Source organism: Pezoporus wallicus, unplaced genomic scaffold (genome assembly GCF_028554395.1).
Source record: "Pezoporus wallicus isolate ANWC-B61680 ecotype Strahan unplaced genomic scaffold, APGP_CSIRO_Pwel_v1 contig_13539, whole genome shotgun sequence".
Lineage (NCBI taxonomy): Eukaryota > Metazoa > Chordata > Aves > Psittaciformes > Psittacidae > Pezoporus > Pezoporus wallicus.
Genome location: NW_026638923.1, coordinates 76,950 through 93,223, shown reverse-complemented (window position 1 = coordinate 93,223; position 16,274 = coordinate 76,950). Strand labels below are relative to the sequence as shown.

Below are 16,274 nucleotides of genomic sequence, written 5' to 3'. Positions count from 1 at the left end.
GATCCAGGAGTGGCCACAGTCTTTCTGTTCCACAAACCATTTAATAAAACCTTCTTGTGGCAAAGAGCCATAAGATTTAAGCAGCTGAAAAGACAGGTAGCTCTGTTCTCAGGCAGGCAGGGACAGCAGCTGTTCTGTCCTACTCAGCATCTCTCCCATCCGGGAGATGTGGAACAAGGCTGGGAAGGAGACAGGCAGTATCAACTTCAGCAGTTCATGCTGGCTCCTTCCTCTCACGGCCACCACCCCAACTTCTCATATTCCTGATGCCAGTAACGTGGCACAATCCCTGGCTAGAGGGATGTGCTCGAACTGCTCCAGGGTTACATCTTGGCCACATCTGCACTGGAATCACATGGGCATTCAACACACACTGTGAAATCTTGGCTGTATTGCACCTCATGGCAAAATTCCCACTGATTAAAGCAGAGCCAGAATACCACATATAATACTTGGTCAGAATACCTCTTCTTCCTCCTGAGGCTTGTAAGAGCCATAAATAAAGTTAAAGCAATATAGTACTCACCAGTTTTAATAGAAGGCCTCCTCTGTTAAACGACCACCAAAAATAGTCGCTCAAGACGGGTTATACTGATTCATAAATGAGAGAAGGCTGCTTAGGATATATTTTTTTTTAAACCATCACTACTTTTATTGGTTGTCAATGTTTTCCTGTTAGTTAATAAATGCATTTGATATAGATGAGTTTCTAAACTAAGCATGATGGGAGGGCTAGTTTAACATTCAAACTAATTTAAAAAGAAGTTACCTCAAGTTTCCCTTTGGGACATATACAAAATATGCAGTTAATTTGTTGCACCTAATTTGTGTGTATGTACTGGGAGGTAATTAGTGTAGAAATTCAACCAATTTTACAATCTTTCTGTTCAACTCAACAAATTACAGTTTTCGACACCTGTTTCTGGCAGTGACAATAAGTTTATTACTTGCTTAATTTCCACAGACCAGAATTATAACCAAAGCAAAAGATACATTATATTTTTATGCACATGCAGCATAGCATTGCTAGCATGAATACCACCACCATTACAGGTATCCAGTCATACAACATTCCCCTGCAGAATTAGGAAAAGAAATGTGTATTCTAATATAAATTGTATGACTGGCCTCAGGTACTGGACATCATTAAAAGTTTCAAGGCACTTTCCATAATAAGACCTAGTTAAAAAGTTGTTTCTAACTTTGCCAAACTAACTGCTTGTTCTAAAACTTTACATGCTGGCTGTCTGCCCTCAAGCTGGGGGTTTGGGTTTTTGTTGTTGTTTTGTTTTTAATTTCAGCCAAAATCCTCCTCCAAGAAGGAGACCACAAAACATTCTGCTGGTTTGCCAAAATAGCATTCTGGCAGCCCTTCCTCCAACTTGAGCGCCCTATGCTTTGGAGTAGGAACTGAAAATTTGATCAGAGGTTGTGGGGGAAGAGAAATGAATCCCAGGAAGCCTAAGCTACAAGCCTCTGTGAGAAACATAAAAGTAACAATGAAGTTTCCACATTTGTAACAGAGACTTTATGATTTTGGAAGCTAAAAGCTTCTAGAGACTTCCTAAAGTCTCACTGAGTGCATTTCTTCCCTCATAGATCCCAACATTTATGTGTGCATATAATGCATAAAGAAAACAAATGATTATGGTTCCTGGACGCCCAGGGCTACTGGTAATCCCAGTGCTACCAGCAAACACATTCATAGCAAACACTGCTACAGGCTGGGGTAAAGGAAGCATCTCTCAGCAGTCCTGCTGATGCCAGCCAGATCCCCAAGTCAAACACAGAAGAGACAAACTTAACCAGGATTCTCCTACAATTCCTTACCTCATACATTATCACAAGACTTCTAAATGAACAAGGATCCTACTGGCGAAAACATCTTTTATTACCCAACCCCAAATTCACTATGAGGCTAGATCCATCCTTTGTATTAAGTGAGGCAGGAGTCAGTAGTTTTATCAAAAGAGAGACAAACAATTTGTAAAAGTAAGATTGCTCACAGTAGTCCTACACTCATACATAACATTCATGAGCCCCATATCCCTGAATAACCTAGAATATCAAACTGTTTTCAAAGAAAACTAAAAGGAGAACAGATCAATCAGTACTGTTTAATGACTTCTGTATAATGTTACTAAGGTGTTAAAATATAATGTCAAAATTTTCAGAAGATTATTCACAGACTTGAGCTAATTCGAGCACACAATTGTTACCTAAATGTGCATATATAAAAGGATTTGTCATACAACCAAAACAGGAATGTAAATGCATAATTGACCATTAAGCCTAGAGCCTGCAAGTAAGTTTGAATGTAAGTAGTTCTAGTGAAATCAACGTAAGTATTGCTATTCATAAAGCCAAGTGTGTACCTGTACTGTTGCAAGACCAAAGGGATGGTGAATGGTTAAAGTAACACATATGCAAATATATTACCATCTGCATTTCACAGCAAGAGCTCTTGAAAAGCTTGATTTTGCAAGATAATCTGTAGAAAACCAAGCAAATTAAAAATTGAGGTAACTTAGTACAAGGTTTTGGTTAACTGTGGGAGTACAGGAGCGCATCAAAACAAAAAGCAAATAATCATACAGCAACCACTTACCAGTATAGATTTTTATTTCTTTTCAAAATAATGGGGTTTGTTTAGGTTTAAAATACTCCAATAATTACCTAAAACAAAAGTACACTTTGTTAGAACTTCTGATAAGTGCTGCTCTAGAGTTCTGAAAATGTGTGACAGAAAACAAGAAAATATAAAATTGGGTTAGCAAAATACAGTAACGGAGCTTTACACGAGGGACACATATTCTATTTTAACTAAGTCTGACAGGTAAACATGCTGTAACAGCTCTCCACTTAGAAATGTGTGCCTATAAACTTAATCTGCAGCCTGAATCCCAGGAAAAATTCACTACTGATCAATTCAAGGCTTAGTAGGTCCAAGGGAAAAAAAAACCCGACAAACCATCTTGAGCTGTGTTTCTTCATTAAACAAATATTCCCTTTTTCCATAAAGTATTAATTTTTAATTTTAATAGATCATTTTATGTCATAAAATCATTATACAACATTCTTTTACTATTCAAGATTCACCTAAGTTTGTAGCCATAATGTAAGTTATTTTTTATGCAGTATTTAAGTGTTTAATAAAAAAAGTATTTATTTATTGCATCTAGTGAAAAAAAGAGCAAACTTTGATGCTTCTTACAAAACAAACAAAAAAAAGAAATCACTGCCTGGCTAATTGCCAAACATTCCCGTCCTCTGGCTTGCTTTTTCAAGAATCATGAAAAAACCCTGGAGTTCGTTGTGATCTAGACAACCAAAGATGATTAGTCTGTATAGGATCAGGACGCACAGTATCTGATTAAACCCACATACTTCTCAAATGAGCCATAAGGATAAAAAAAATGTGGTTTGTTATCATGTCCATTTCCAAAGGACAGCTCACAAGGTTTCCTCTTCACGTAAAAACTGGAACACAGCTGAGAAGTCTTTCAGGGCATAGCCTTTTGCACACATCATCCTGTAGATCTGATGTGCCTGGGATCCCAAAGGAACTGGTGTCATTGTGTTGGTGGCAGAAATCTGGGCCAAGCCAAGATCCTGTGGGAAGGGAGTAGAGTGAGGAAGACAGCAGACAGAAAAAATAGAGGGAAAGAAAAAAATTCAGGGGAGGAACAAGGATGTAAATAGCCAGTACATATTATAGGTTATTTGGTTTCTGTTGTGAAGAGAGCTCTAATGACAACAAAGGCAACACTCCAGTCTTAAAATTCCAGTCCTGGAAGAAGGGAGTTTTGTTTAGTTTTTAATTTTCAAAACAGTAACTAAATGTTACTCAACAGAAAAAACCCAAACTTTGCAAGGCAGGTGATCTCCTTCAGGACAGGAGGGATTTTACGGGTCTAGATCACTACATAGCCTGGTAGCAAGACTCAGACTTGTTTTCCTCACTTTGTTATGTCATCTCCAAAAACTAAGTTTCCCCGGGTATTCACTTAAGCATTTCACATAGGTTCTAATGTCATCATTTTCTTGTTTGGGCAAGAGAACATCTTCCTTTCTAAAAAAAAGTTAATAATCAAGCTGAAGGATTTAAATAACAACAAACTTGAAGCCACTTAGCATACATACATTTACTGTAATGTGACTAGTTAATACCAAATGAGATGCACAGGCCACTTTGTGAATATGAATGGTTTGCAGCCTAACTGGAAGGATGTATTAAAGAATTCCTTAGGGGACTGTCCTGGGTCTGCTACAACATTAAGATTTCTTTAATGACTGAAGATAAAGGGATATAGAGAATAATTCCACTGCATTTTTAAATGTTAAATTTGGGGCAAAAGAAGAAGGGGACTTTGCAAAGAGGATGAATTTTAAACCTTTCCTCCAGGAGTCCTTCATCAACTACACCTATAATCTGAAATAAATAGGATAGAACTCAAAGGTGAGTAGCAGGAACTATGACAAACCACAGTTAGCTAGAAACAGTCAGCTTCACGCATGCTGTACAGAAATGACAAGCCAGGCTGGAGGATGTCTTGAAGTCTAACCTGAATCAGACACGAAAGCAATCAAAGAAGGAAAAGCTAATAAGGTCTTAGATATATAAACAGATCTCTTGTTTAAGTATGAAAGAAATGCCTGCACACAGTGTCTTGCTAACAAAATCAGTTTGTGGCCCACATTTTAAGAAAGTTGCTGAAGAACCTCTCAAGTGTTACTAGGAAATGCCTGGATTTTCTGTCCATCCAGGACTATGGTGGTTTATAAAATTTGATGTGTTTTAATTTTTATTTTCTTTTAATAACAAATCTTTGATACAGAAGAACTGAGTGACTGTAGTACTGCTGAATGCACTTTTGGCTTCTCAAGAGATGACTTACAAGACAGGTCTTTACTTTCTGTGTGTCTGGATTTGAATTAGCACAAGGAAATTCAAGATCTTACTCTACTCTCTAAATGTCACTTTGATCTGTAAATCGGCTCTATAAAGGTCATTCTGATACCAATCAGAATTACAGTTACTCTTCCTATTACCCTCGAATGACTTCAAGATCTAGGAAAATGGGAAAAACATACGTATCAGATGTCACAGGGTCCAAAATATTCTTCATCTGCACCAGGGCAGATCATTCCTTCTTGTCTAGCAATTCTGTTGAAAGACTGATGACCTGACAAATCCAGGAACAGTTACTTTAACATCACTTACAATAAGATATGCCATGACATATTCTTAGCCTCTCCTAATCCCTTTATGTGAAACCTATTACCATATTATCAATTTATTCAAAAAAGCTTAAATCATGTCATGGAATAGTAGAATGGCAAAATAGCCAACTTCAAACTAGTGAAGGTGCTTGTTTTTGGTAGGGATAATTGTGATACATTTCTTCCTTAAGGGACATTCATAGAAGCAATCCCTGAAAATTCTGAATAAATAGACTACTAGCACAAATATAAATTTATAGATCAGGTCTGTTCACTTTAATAATGAAACTCTCTCTCCAAGACGGCTGAAACATCAGCTAAGGTATCAATAATGAAATTGACAAGTACTCCTAATCCCAAAGTGCAGGAAGGTTGGTTTGGTTTTTTAAATTCCATTCTACAAATTAGAGCTTTGAAGGAAAAAAAAAATAACCAAACAAAACGTAAGTAAAGCTTATCTTTAGTTTTCAGGCTGTGAGGTGTTTTGCACTTTTGTCTTGAGTTTGGAAGTTCTTTGAGTGAAATAGTACAAAACAGCTCTGAAATAAATTTGCCTTTTGCTGACCTTTATGGAAAAGTAAAAATCAGATAATTGTTTATGGCTTCTGTCATACTCTCTGGAACTGACATCTTCCAGATGCCTCACTGTACCGACTATTCTAATCGCTTTTTCTCAGCTTGGAATAGGGAACCAAATTCTCTTTCAGAATCTGCTTCCAATGCTTACTTTGGAAATACCTGGTTCCTTACCTTTATTGACATAAACGAAACTGCCATTGGGAATACAGCTGAAAGGCTGTCCTGACATGACTCAAGAATAGTATGACATAAATCTACCTCTTTTCAGGATTCAAAGATGACATTTAATTAGCAACTGTGCTGTGAATGGATGATGGAACTTCTGGCCTTCAATGCCTTGGACACAAAGATGGACAGGTGAAGTAAACTAGATTTTTTTTTTTTAAAACCTTTTTAAAAGGTTTCACATTGTTGACCAAATTCTATGTTTCAGTATGAGATTTCAAGACTGAAGAGCTTTTCTGAGGTGTCTGACAAACGTTTCTGTCCCAAACACTTAAGCATCCTCTGGCTTTGCTTGACACACCCATTGCTGACAAAATATTTTTAAGAAAACCTTTGACTTTTACCATATTTGATATGTGAGCAGTAACTTGAAGTTTAGTAACTGTGTTTAGTGACTGTTACTGAGTCACTTGTATATTTTCATTGTGAAGTATTTTCTTCTCAACCTCAGGGTTGTGCCTACCTCTTTCTCCTTTGACTATAGCTTTCCTCTTTTCTTAAGTGGCAAAAGCATGCTCCGTATTTCCGAGAAAAAAATTCTCCAACTCAATTCACAATCTACGTGATATGTCATTTACCAGAATGAAATGGACATAGCAGAAGTCTTTCCACAAATTAAGGAGCAGTGTCATAGGAGAGGTCACCACTGCATCAAATAATATTCTGAACATGATCAGCTGTCTCATTCAAGTAGTCTTACATCCATATAGTTTAACATAGCATTGTTCAAGAGCATGTAGTGACAGGACAAGTGGGAATGCCTTTAGGCTGATGGAGGGTAGATTTACATTAGATATTATGAAGAAATTCTTCACTATGAAGGTGGTGAGACACTGTCACAGGTTGCCCAGAGAAGCTGTAGCTGCCCCATCTGTTCAAGGACCAGGCTGGATGGAGCTTCGAGCAACATGTTCTAGTGGAAGATGTCCCTGCCCATGGCAGGGGGGTTGGAACTAGATGATCTTTAAGGTCACTTCCAACCCAAATCATCCTATGATTCTATGTATGAACACAAATGCTTCCCTCAGGACGGTATCCCCATTATACTAATATTCAGTGTGAAAAGATTTACTGCACTTGCATGCTTAGATGAGAGCTCTCTTCCAGGGTTGATTTCATAATTTACCTTAGGCAACCACTGCACTGAATGAAAAGTAGTTCAACAGTCAGAGTTCTATAGCTCCTTCCTCCAGCTGTGTGTCTTCATCAGTGGGATGCAGGCCCTGACCTCCTTGCCTACTTTCCTTTGGCCTATAAGAGCTTTGCTTTCCTGACCACAGAGTGACTCAGAAGAGAGCTTTTCCTAGAACAGCCAAGAGCATAGCAGTAAGTACATTCTCTTGGGGTAGGATAACTGCAGGTTACAACTTCCTCATACTGAGAAGGATTTGTTTCCCACTTACTTCCTCATACTGAGAAGGACCAGATTTCTCACTTTGTGGACAAGTAATTTAGATTACTAGGTTATTATTCATAAGAAGAAGCACTACTTCTGCCACCAACAAAGACAATTCAGTAGAGCTCACAGCATGGTGATACCTGCAGAAAAATCAGTCTGCCGGGTGTGCGTTGAAACCTCTTTCTGCATTACAAATGGCCTGAGGCAGAAAGACAAGCATATAGGCAGTTGCCTTAGCAAGGAAAAGGGATGCTAGTCCAGTAGCACAGTTTAAGGTATATAGAAGAGATTAAGCCCAAAATCTTAGTGTTTATGCCACTATTCACACCTACTTAGGTCACCTGGATTTCCCTGAACTGTTCTCTTGAGCTCAGGCTCCTAAATTGTAGGGCAGTCATGTAAAAGGTACCTAAATGGCTTGCTGAATGCTTGCCATACACACGCGTCCATCAGGACTCCTGGATTAAGGCAGAACTCAAAAAGACAGTGCATATAATCTCACTGAGTGTCTCAGCAGTAATAGTGGACAGAAAGGGTCTAGAGGGTAAGGAAAAGCCCCCTACATTAATTCAGAGCCACCATAAGAGGTTGTTTTCCTCTCTATTCATACACACATATTTCCTTGTAATCATAAATTTTCAATGAGAAGAACATTTGCTAGAAGCCCAGAGAGAAGCAACTGCACATACTTTACATGCAACTGTTATGTACCTTAGCCATGAGTGTCGTTCCAAAGCCACCTTGATAATTATTAGCAGATGGTACTCCTTCCATCACTCCAGGAACAGGGTTGTATGTGTCGCTTGACCAGCAACGACCTGAGCTCATATTTAGGATTTTGGCCAGTAGCTTTGGGTCAAGGCCTAATCTGTCAAAGGTCAAGGGAGAAAAGTGTTAATGTCAAAATGCACAAGACATGGGTGACTTGTTTTATATCTTAGGACCCTACAATCATTTCTCTCCCTTTATTATAAGTCATGAAAAATGACAGAGTATTGATATTGGGGGTAGGGATGCTGCATCATAAATTAAAGAGCATCAATTCACCATTTAAGCAGTAGGTTTTCAGACCTTTTTTCCTTTTGTACTAAGCATATCCCCTTCACCTAGCAATTCTGAAAGTGCAAGAAAAATAAAGGTCCTCAGTGAACATTAGTTCCCTTGTATTTCAATTACTAAAAGGCATTTTTTGTTCTGCTACTTATTAGGTCACCTAGCTGTTCCTCCTATCAAAATTATATTCTCTAAAGCTGAACAAAGGAAAAAAAGCACAAGCAAATGTGGCAGCATGAAAGTACCTGTGTGATGTGTTTATAAGTGAACACTAGTGCATTTTTGATATAAGATAATGCAAATGATCCTGCTTTAATGTGAACAGAAATGCTACACTTCTTAAAAAATATTACTGCTGTATACATCTGTTATTAAATCATCATATACTCACGCAAATCTGGCTCTGTGACGTATGTTATCTATTCGCAAACATGCATTACAGTTCTGGGTCAACTGTTGATAAGGTTACTGATCCCGATAAAACAAAGCTTGTCTAAGTAGAAACATCATTTGCTCTATCATGGAGCCGATGGCATAAACTGCTGCTCAGTGTAGACCCTGAAAGTTCTTCAGTATTACAGGAAATTAACCCTCTTATGAATTCATATTTATGCTATTACGAAGTTGCAAGTGTAGTTTTACACCAACTGCATTTATACCAGTGACAAGCAGCAGCAGTTTATCTGGCCCTGTAGAAATATTCAGTTACACTCCTGACAAAAAAGAAAGCAAGGGAATTATCTCCAGTAACACTCCAAGATGAGGAAAGGACATTTTAAAAGGGATCTATCACAACCTTCTAGAAAGATTTTTTATAGAAGTCAACACTTTTTACATTAGCTCTAAAACCACAGACTTTTTGCAGATCTCCTTAGCCATGGCAATCCTAGCACCATTTCCAGGTGCTGTAGGACCCAAGGCTTTGGGTGCTCCCTGTCAATGGAACAGTTGCTAAAATTGATGTCTATTTATTCCAATAGGTATTTCAGATTTGAAAAATACACTTACGACAGTGGGCCCTGCAGCATGACTACTGTTCCTGTGACGGCAAGTGTCTCCTACAATTCCGCCCTTCTAATACAAAGCATTAGGATCACTTTCTGTACCGCCAAAGTAGCTTTTTAGCATTACTGCTGTGCACTTTTATTTATGAATTGCTGCAGCAGCCCCTGGTATTCAATGGGAAGTCCCCTGCTGGCCTGAATGGGATCAAGCTTTATTCTCCTCCCCACTTTTTTCCAACCATCTGACTCAACTGAATGCTTTCGATGGCCATTTATTTACAAAAAAAAAATCCCCAAACCCCAAGTATTCCAGCACCAATATATTTTCACAGTATTTGAATTGTACTTTCATCTTACACAGTGCATCAAAATCTTTATCAAGAGCCAGTCTGAATAACAGCTTTAATTGTCATTCAAAAAACCCACACTGGGAGCAGGAAATACCTGAGCTTTCAAATATACAGAGGCTGCTTTTTTTTTTCCCCAAACAAATCTCTTGGCTTGTTTGTTTCCTTATCATTGTTACACCCAGGTCAGTGTTTTTAACAATGCAGTGCCTGCCTGTGCCTTATCTAGCTGCATGCAGAGGCCCATAATTACAGCTGAGAGTATGCTGCAAGACAGAGAGCTTGCTATTTCAAAACACATATAACCTTCCCGAAGAATGCTCTTCTCACAGTGTGAAAGTATACTTTAAAAGATATGTGTGTATTATACAGATATGTGAAATATTGTCTGCACTACATTTGGCATATTTTTGCTCTTGAAAAAGAAAAAGGAATATGGTGTCAGTTTAAAATCCCTGCCTCTTCAAAATTCATTGCTCTTAAACACCACACAGATTCTCTTCAGGAGGCCTGAATATATTTTTTTTTCCTCCTTTGAGCAAGTGTATCATTAATAACAGCAAGTTAGAAGTGCTTTGCATTTCATCTTTCTGAGGATTCATCCACTGGTGCATATATAACTGACTGTTAAAATTAGACATATATTAAAATCAGTTACTGAAGAAGTCCTCTGTCTTCCCCTGTGCCCAAAGCTTGTAATGGTCTGAAACCAGCTAGAATATACAGTAATTGTCATTCAAGGAGAGTCTATCCTAGAAAGACATGCTTCAGTGGAGAAGACTGAGTTTCCATTTGAAATCAACAAATTAATCCAAGACAGGTATCTGAAAGGGCAAGTTTAATAGGAAGCAGCTACTGGGCTCTCAACCATGATAAAATGTTATTGCTGTTTCCCTGTAAATTGGCTGGGAACATACGATACTCTCTGCATAAGAGCTCCATTTCTGTTCAAGAGATATACTGCTCAAGCTATCAAAATGATGACAGTCTGCCAGTCCCCATAACAACTTGCCATTGGACGTGGCAAGAGCTTGTGCATGCGCGTGTGAATTTACAATTACCAAAATGTTCTTCTCCCTTATAAGCAGAAAAGAAACCCATGTATAATTGTACTTATAACAGAGCAAAACCAATTGCTTCCTTCAAATCAACGCTTCTTCAATAACACTCCTAATGAACTGAACAGCAGAAACTCAGCAACAAATACATGCACACTCCCAAAAAGGTTAAAATAGGATCTCTGCGAGCCACTTCTCAAAACTCAAGTTTTGCTGAGCTTTGATAAAACCATGTACTGTAATTTTCATACACTCCTCCAATATTTCAGTCTGAAACAGACAGAAAAATTAAATGGCATCTCACAAAAAAGATACATCCTTGTCTCATTTTAAGGTGTAACAACTGAAGTAGCTGAACTGTTGAGAGTTTCCTGTCTCAAGGTGCTTTGGACAAATACCATATGAAATTGCAAATGCTCAAGCAGACCCTTAGGACCCTTCTACCACAGCTAAAAATGACTTTGCCATTGGCAATTTAAACAAGGTAAGTGCTTTCAAGCGTCATTACTAACTTTCACAACATTTAGCTATAGCTCCATGCCGAAGACAGCAGAGAGCTGCAGTGTTCTCTTTTTTCAAGGCACTCTAAAATTTGCAGTGGGGATGTGCCCAGGGCTAATCATCCCTCAGCCTGAAGCATATGCTCCTCTCTGTGCTGTTGACTCCCATTTCTGCTCATGTCTTCCGCTGCAATCCATGGGTGCTCACAGAAACCAGATCTAGAGACTGAAGCATATTTAGACTTAGCATCAGAGGACAAGGTTCTTTTACCATTGTTTCACTTTATGTATCTTAAAAAGGAAGCAGGCACAAATCCATACACAGTAAAATTGCTTAGGAAAGAGCTGTAGTTGCAACTTTTAGCATAAATCTGGGTGCCTCTGCAGGCCCCCCTCACAGAGAAGCCTTTCTCTACTGTTGGAAACACAAAAGTGATTTTGCAGTGAGGTTATTACCATAGAGCCCTTATTCCTCTCCTGGTCCCTTATATCCCAACCGTATTAAACAATCTTGCCCTGCCTTGTGTTGCCATATAAGCCCTTCCCTGTGCCTGTGCAGGCAGTTTCTGAAGGGATGGCAAACTCCTTGGCAGGCAGCAACTTCCACCTGACCTAAACACAAACCAGGTATTAACAATATTTAATTTCTGATCTTTATTTTGCTAGTATTCCACATTATATCACTGGAACTCAGGGCTCAGTAAAAGAAAGTTACTGACACTGAGATGATCAGCAAAAAGAAAAATAGTCTCTGGCTGTGGACAGTATCACCTAATGTTTTTATTTCTTATTTGTGAAGTTTACATGTACTCTGTGTATTGGTTTGACATGGTCAGTAAGGCATTTTGCAATACCCACATTATCTGTAAAACTGTATAGCAAAATCTACTCAAGATTCTTCTACAGACAAGTCACACTTTCATGCTAGAACAGAAAGAAAATACAAATGACAATGTGAATTCATTTCCAGAACACCTGCCACACATTCTAACTTTCAGTGGCACCATTTGTAAAACATCAGGAAATTAATGGAAAAAACCCAAACTATAAGAAAACAAGAATTTCAGTGGTCAGAACTCAGGATAGATTTTTATTTTTTAATGTTAGTTTGAAATTTAAACAAAATCACTTCCAATGAAACCACACATCTTCATTTGTTAATGAAGATGATTTGTACATAAAGGTGATGTTAAAGCAGAAAACTGAGTGAAATATAAATTCAGAAGCTACACAGAAATATTGCCTATTTTTCTGGGAGTTCACTGTGGAATTTTTGCTCATTAATGTCTGTTTTCCTTCCTCCCCACCACAGTCTATTTACTACTTATGTTGAAGTTTGGAAAAATCCTGTAACTTCAAATATGAAATAAATAAACCAATAGCAGATGTAACTTAAAAATCTGAAATGAATAAACCAGTAACTTTCTGCTTCAGAACATGAAAATTTAGACTACATGGTTTAGGAAAACATTAGAGAAAAGGTGGCTTATTAATAGAATTAATACTACCCTGTTTTGAGGACATTGTGGTAGTATCAGCTCAGAGTATATATTGGTTTCTGGAAGCTGCTGTAATATCACTTTCTAGCTACACCTAGTTCAGTCAGCAATTTTTTGAATAATTAATTATCCAAAATCCCTAAACCTCAAGATTTAAATGATGCTGCAGATATACACAGTGCATGGCATGACAATATTTTATACTCTATCTAAAGTTGAGAACATGTCTAAGCTCCCTAATTCCTATTATGAATCTTTTAGAATCCCAGTGTCCTTTATTAGGTCAGAGTCAGAGTTTCTTCACCAGATATACATCAGTCTAATAAATCAGGTTCAGCTTCCTACTCTCTCCAGATGAGGCAGCCATACTGTCCTTCTAGTTTTAGACTTAAAAAAAAAAAATCTAATAAATGTATTAATACAGCAAAACTTAGAATTAGAATTGCAACTGTGAATTTGTACATAAGAAATTTGTACACACCAGAAGCAAAAAGCTCTCATTTTAGTTACAAGCAGAAACCATCTTCTCCAGGATTTAAATCACAGCACATTAAAATCAATGCAAGGGCTCTAAATTACTTCGTAAGACTTTAAATTACTGCATCTGTCTTAAATCTCATGCAGCTTTCAGACAAACAAGACTCTGCTCTTTGTATAATTTGGGTTTCAATTAGGAGGTTTCTTCTAAATAAATACAGTTCCTCCTTGATTACCATGATTATAGGGTAGGAAGGCTTGCATAGTCACCTTCACATTGGGTTTCTGTTTAGAAATGCTAAATATAAATTCAGTCAAAATTTAAACTGCAAAAGGACAAAATTAAAAATGAAAATTCTAAACCCCTCAAGCTATAGTGCCTGCAGACATCAACTCATTCTGCACAGGGCTTACATGCCCAGAATATGTGTCTTCCAAATCTCTTGATTTTATTTTATCTCAAATTGTAACTCCAGTAATTCCTACAAATGTAGATAAAAATATAACGAAAAATCAGTTGCACATGCTATATTAAGTGAACAATGACTTAAACCAGAACCTGATGAAAGCTTTACACTACATTGGACTACAACAGTTGTAAACAATGCTACTGTTTTTATTATAGCTTGATGCAGACATGCTTCAGTATCTTACAGACTCTCAATTTTAAAATGTAAATGGTACAGGATATTGATAAACCAATTAGCACTGATGCAAAGCAAATTCCTCTTTTATCTCAATTACAACATGACAACTTAATAGGTCAAGATAGTCTAACATCTGAGACAAGGGCAATTCAATAAAACAACTGCATCTTGATATGGTAATTAAGAGGAAATGTGAATCCATTACATTGCCTTGTATATGTGTGCATATGTAGGCCTTCTATTTTATTTATTTAAGCACTTGATGCCCTCTTGCTGGCTTTTATAGTGTATCAAAACCACACGAACACATGGTCTAAAGCCCAGCTGGTAAGTATCTATGATATCTGTAGTTTTAGCAGGCCAACTTTAGGATGCAACTGTGCAAATAAATAATTCATGAAGAACCCTTAAAATATACCCAATTGCAGGATAATCTCTTTAAACATAAAACTTGCCTGGTTATAAATTTGCAAATTACTTAGATCTGGATAAGAGAATTTATGAAAGGTTCAAATATTGTGATACTGAACTGGTACTTCCATGCACTCTATTGGAAAACAAAACAAAATCCCAAAGACCACAGCAAAATAAATAGGATACAATTGGAATGGAAAAATAATTTTGCTTCAATATGCTGCCACTTAAAGTCAAATGTATTACCTCCTAGAAAAGAAATGGTACTTTTAGCATTGACAATAATGCAGTGGAGCATACTCCATCCTTTTGACAAAGTAGCAGTTTTGGCAATTAGGACAAACTGCAGTGATAAAGTCAAACAGAAATGTAGATATTCTTTTTTATGCTTTGAAACTTAATTTGATATACACACTGTACTGGAAATTTTACTTTACAGTATATTTTGGAACAATTTAGCAAAGCAAACAAGCCATATGGGAGTGTAATACTCTGAATACACCGTACATTAGCTTAGAATACAGTCACCTTTATATTACCTCTATATGTTTATAATGCAAGATAAACATTATTGTACATTGCACTACAGCAGAACAAATGAACTCATAACTTCAGATGCAGAATGTAACCTATACAGCCAATATAAGAGAATATTCCTGTTGTGCAGAGCCATACTTTCTGTAAAATAATCCCTTTAGCATGTTTTATAGGAGAACTTCTGGCAAAAGTTTATCTATGCCATCTAACCATCATTCTCTCAGCAAAAGTCAACCGTAAACCACAAAACCTGTTAACAGAGTGAAAAATGTTTCAATCCAGTAGCATAAATCAAACAAACCTGATTCCAAGATTCATTGCTTCAGCAGTTCCAATCATACTGATGGCCAAAAGCATGTTGTTGCAGATCTTTGCAGCCTGAAAATAAGTTAAACTATCAATTAGCTTCTGCATTTTCATAGACCTAACACATAAGAATCTTCTTTAACTAGGTCTGGGGCAGTATGATCAAATCTGGTTTGACAGCTCTCTTCTAAAAGCAGCAGCAGTAAGCACAGATCTATGACAGTATAAAGTTAATGAAAGCTGCCCTATGGTTCCTTTTTTATTTAGTACAATAGATCAGTTAGTATACATGGCACGTATGGGGCTCTTTGTCCTTCAGAACATTCAGTAAACTTAAATTCAGAAGAAACAAAATTAAACCTGTGTCCTCTAAGAAGTATAGTATCATCAAGCCAGTGTGGAGAAGTACCACATCAGATGTTTTGGTGCTAAGCTATGCAACATGGTGGAGAAGAGTGCCATGAGGTTATTTTATAAACAGATGGTTGAAGACAAGTAAACAAGCAAATAAGTATAAAGAGATATTAACATGCTTTTAGTTCTGGAATAAAAGAGTAGGCATCAGTAAAGAAAAACAACGCGACAAAAATAAAAGATTGAGGTAACTAGCAATGCCTCAGGAAGCATTACCTGTCCGGTTCCAACCGCTCCACAGTAGACCACATTAGAACCCATGCATGTCAGCAACTCTTTGGCAGCATCAAACTCTTGTTCCACTCCACCAACCATGAAAGTTAGGTTTCCAGCCCGAGCAGCTCCAACACCTGAATCAAGGCAACACTGGATTTAATATCACTATTTGAAAAAAAAACAACGTATGTAGTTTATCTTACCAGTAAGGGTCTGATGATGTAAAAGTTATGCGCTTCATACTTCACTTATTCTGAACTTCTCAAAGTCTATGTAAAAGTAAGCCTATAGTTCCAGTAAGCCTATAGTCCCACTACTTACAGGATCACAGATCTTAATTCTCAAACATTTGGTGAAGACAAAGCCACCTTAGATT

At 37.4% G+C, this 16,274-nt stretch overlaps 1 protein-coding gene across 1 annotated transcript in view; it reads right to left on the bottom strand.

Annotated features, from left to right (window-relative positions):
* Positions 1–2,604: 2,604 nt before the first annotated feature.
* The window catches only part of HIBADH (3-hydroxyisobutyrate dehydrogenase), an 84,743-nt gene continuing 71,073 nt past the window's right edge, over positions 2,605–16,274 (bottom strand). Inside the window, exons 5-8 of the mRNA XM_057413262.1 lie at positions 15,899–16,032; positions 15,264–15,340; positions 8,138–8,294; positions 2,605–3,612 (exon numbers count right to left, since the gene is read on the bottom strand). Of these exons, the coding sequence (XP_057269245.1) occupies positions 3,454–3,612; positions 8,138–8,294; positions 15,264–15,340; positions 15,899–16,032 (527 nt within the window). The 3' untranslated portion in view covers positions 2,605–3,453. The remainder of the gene's footprint in view (positions 3,613–8,137; positions 8,295–15,263; positions 15,341–15,898; positions 16,033–16,274) is intronic.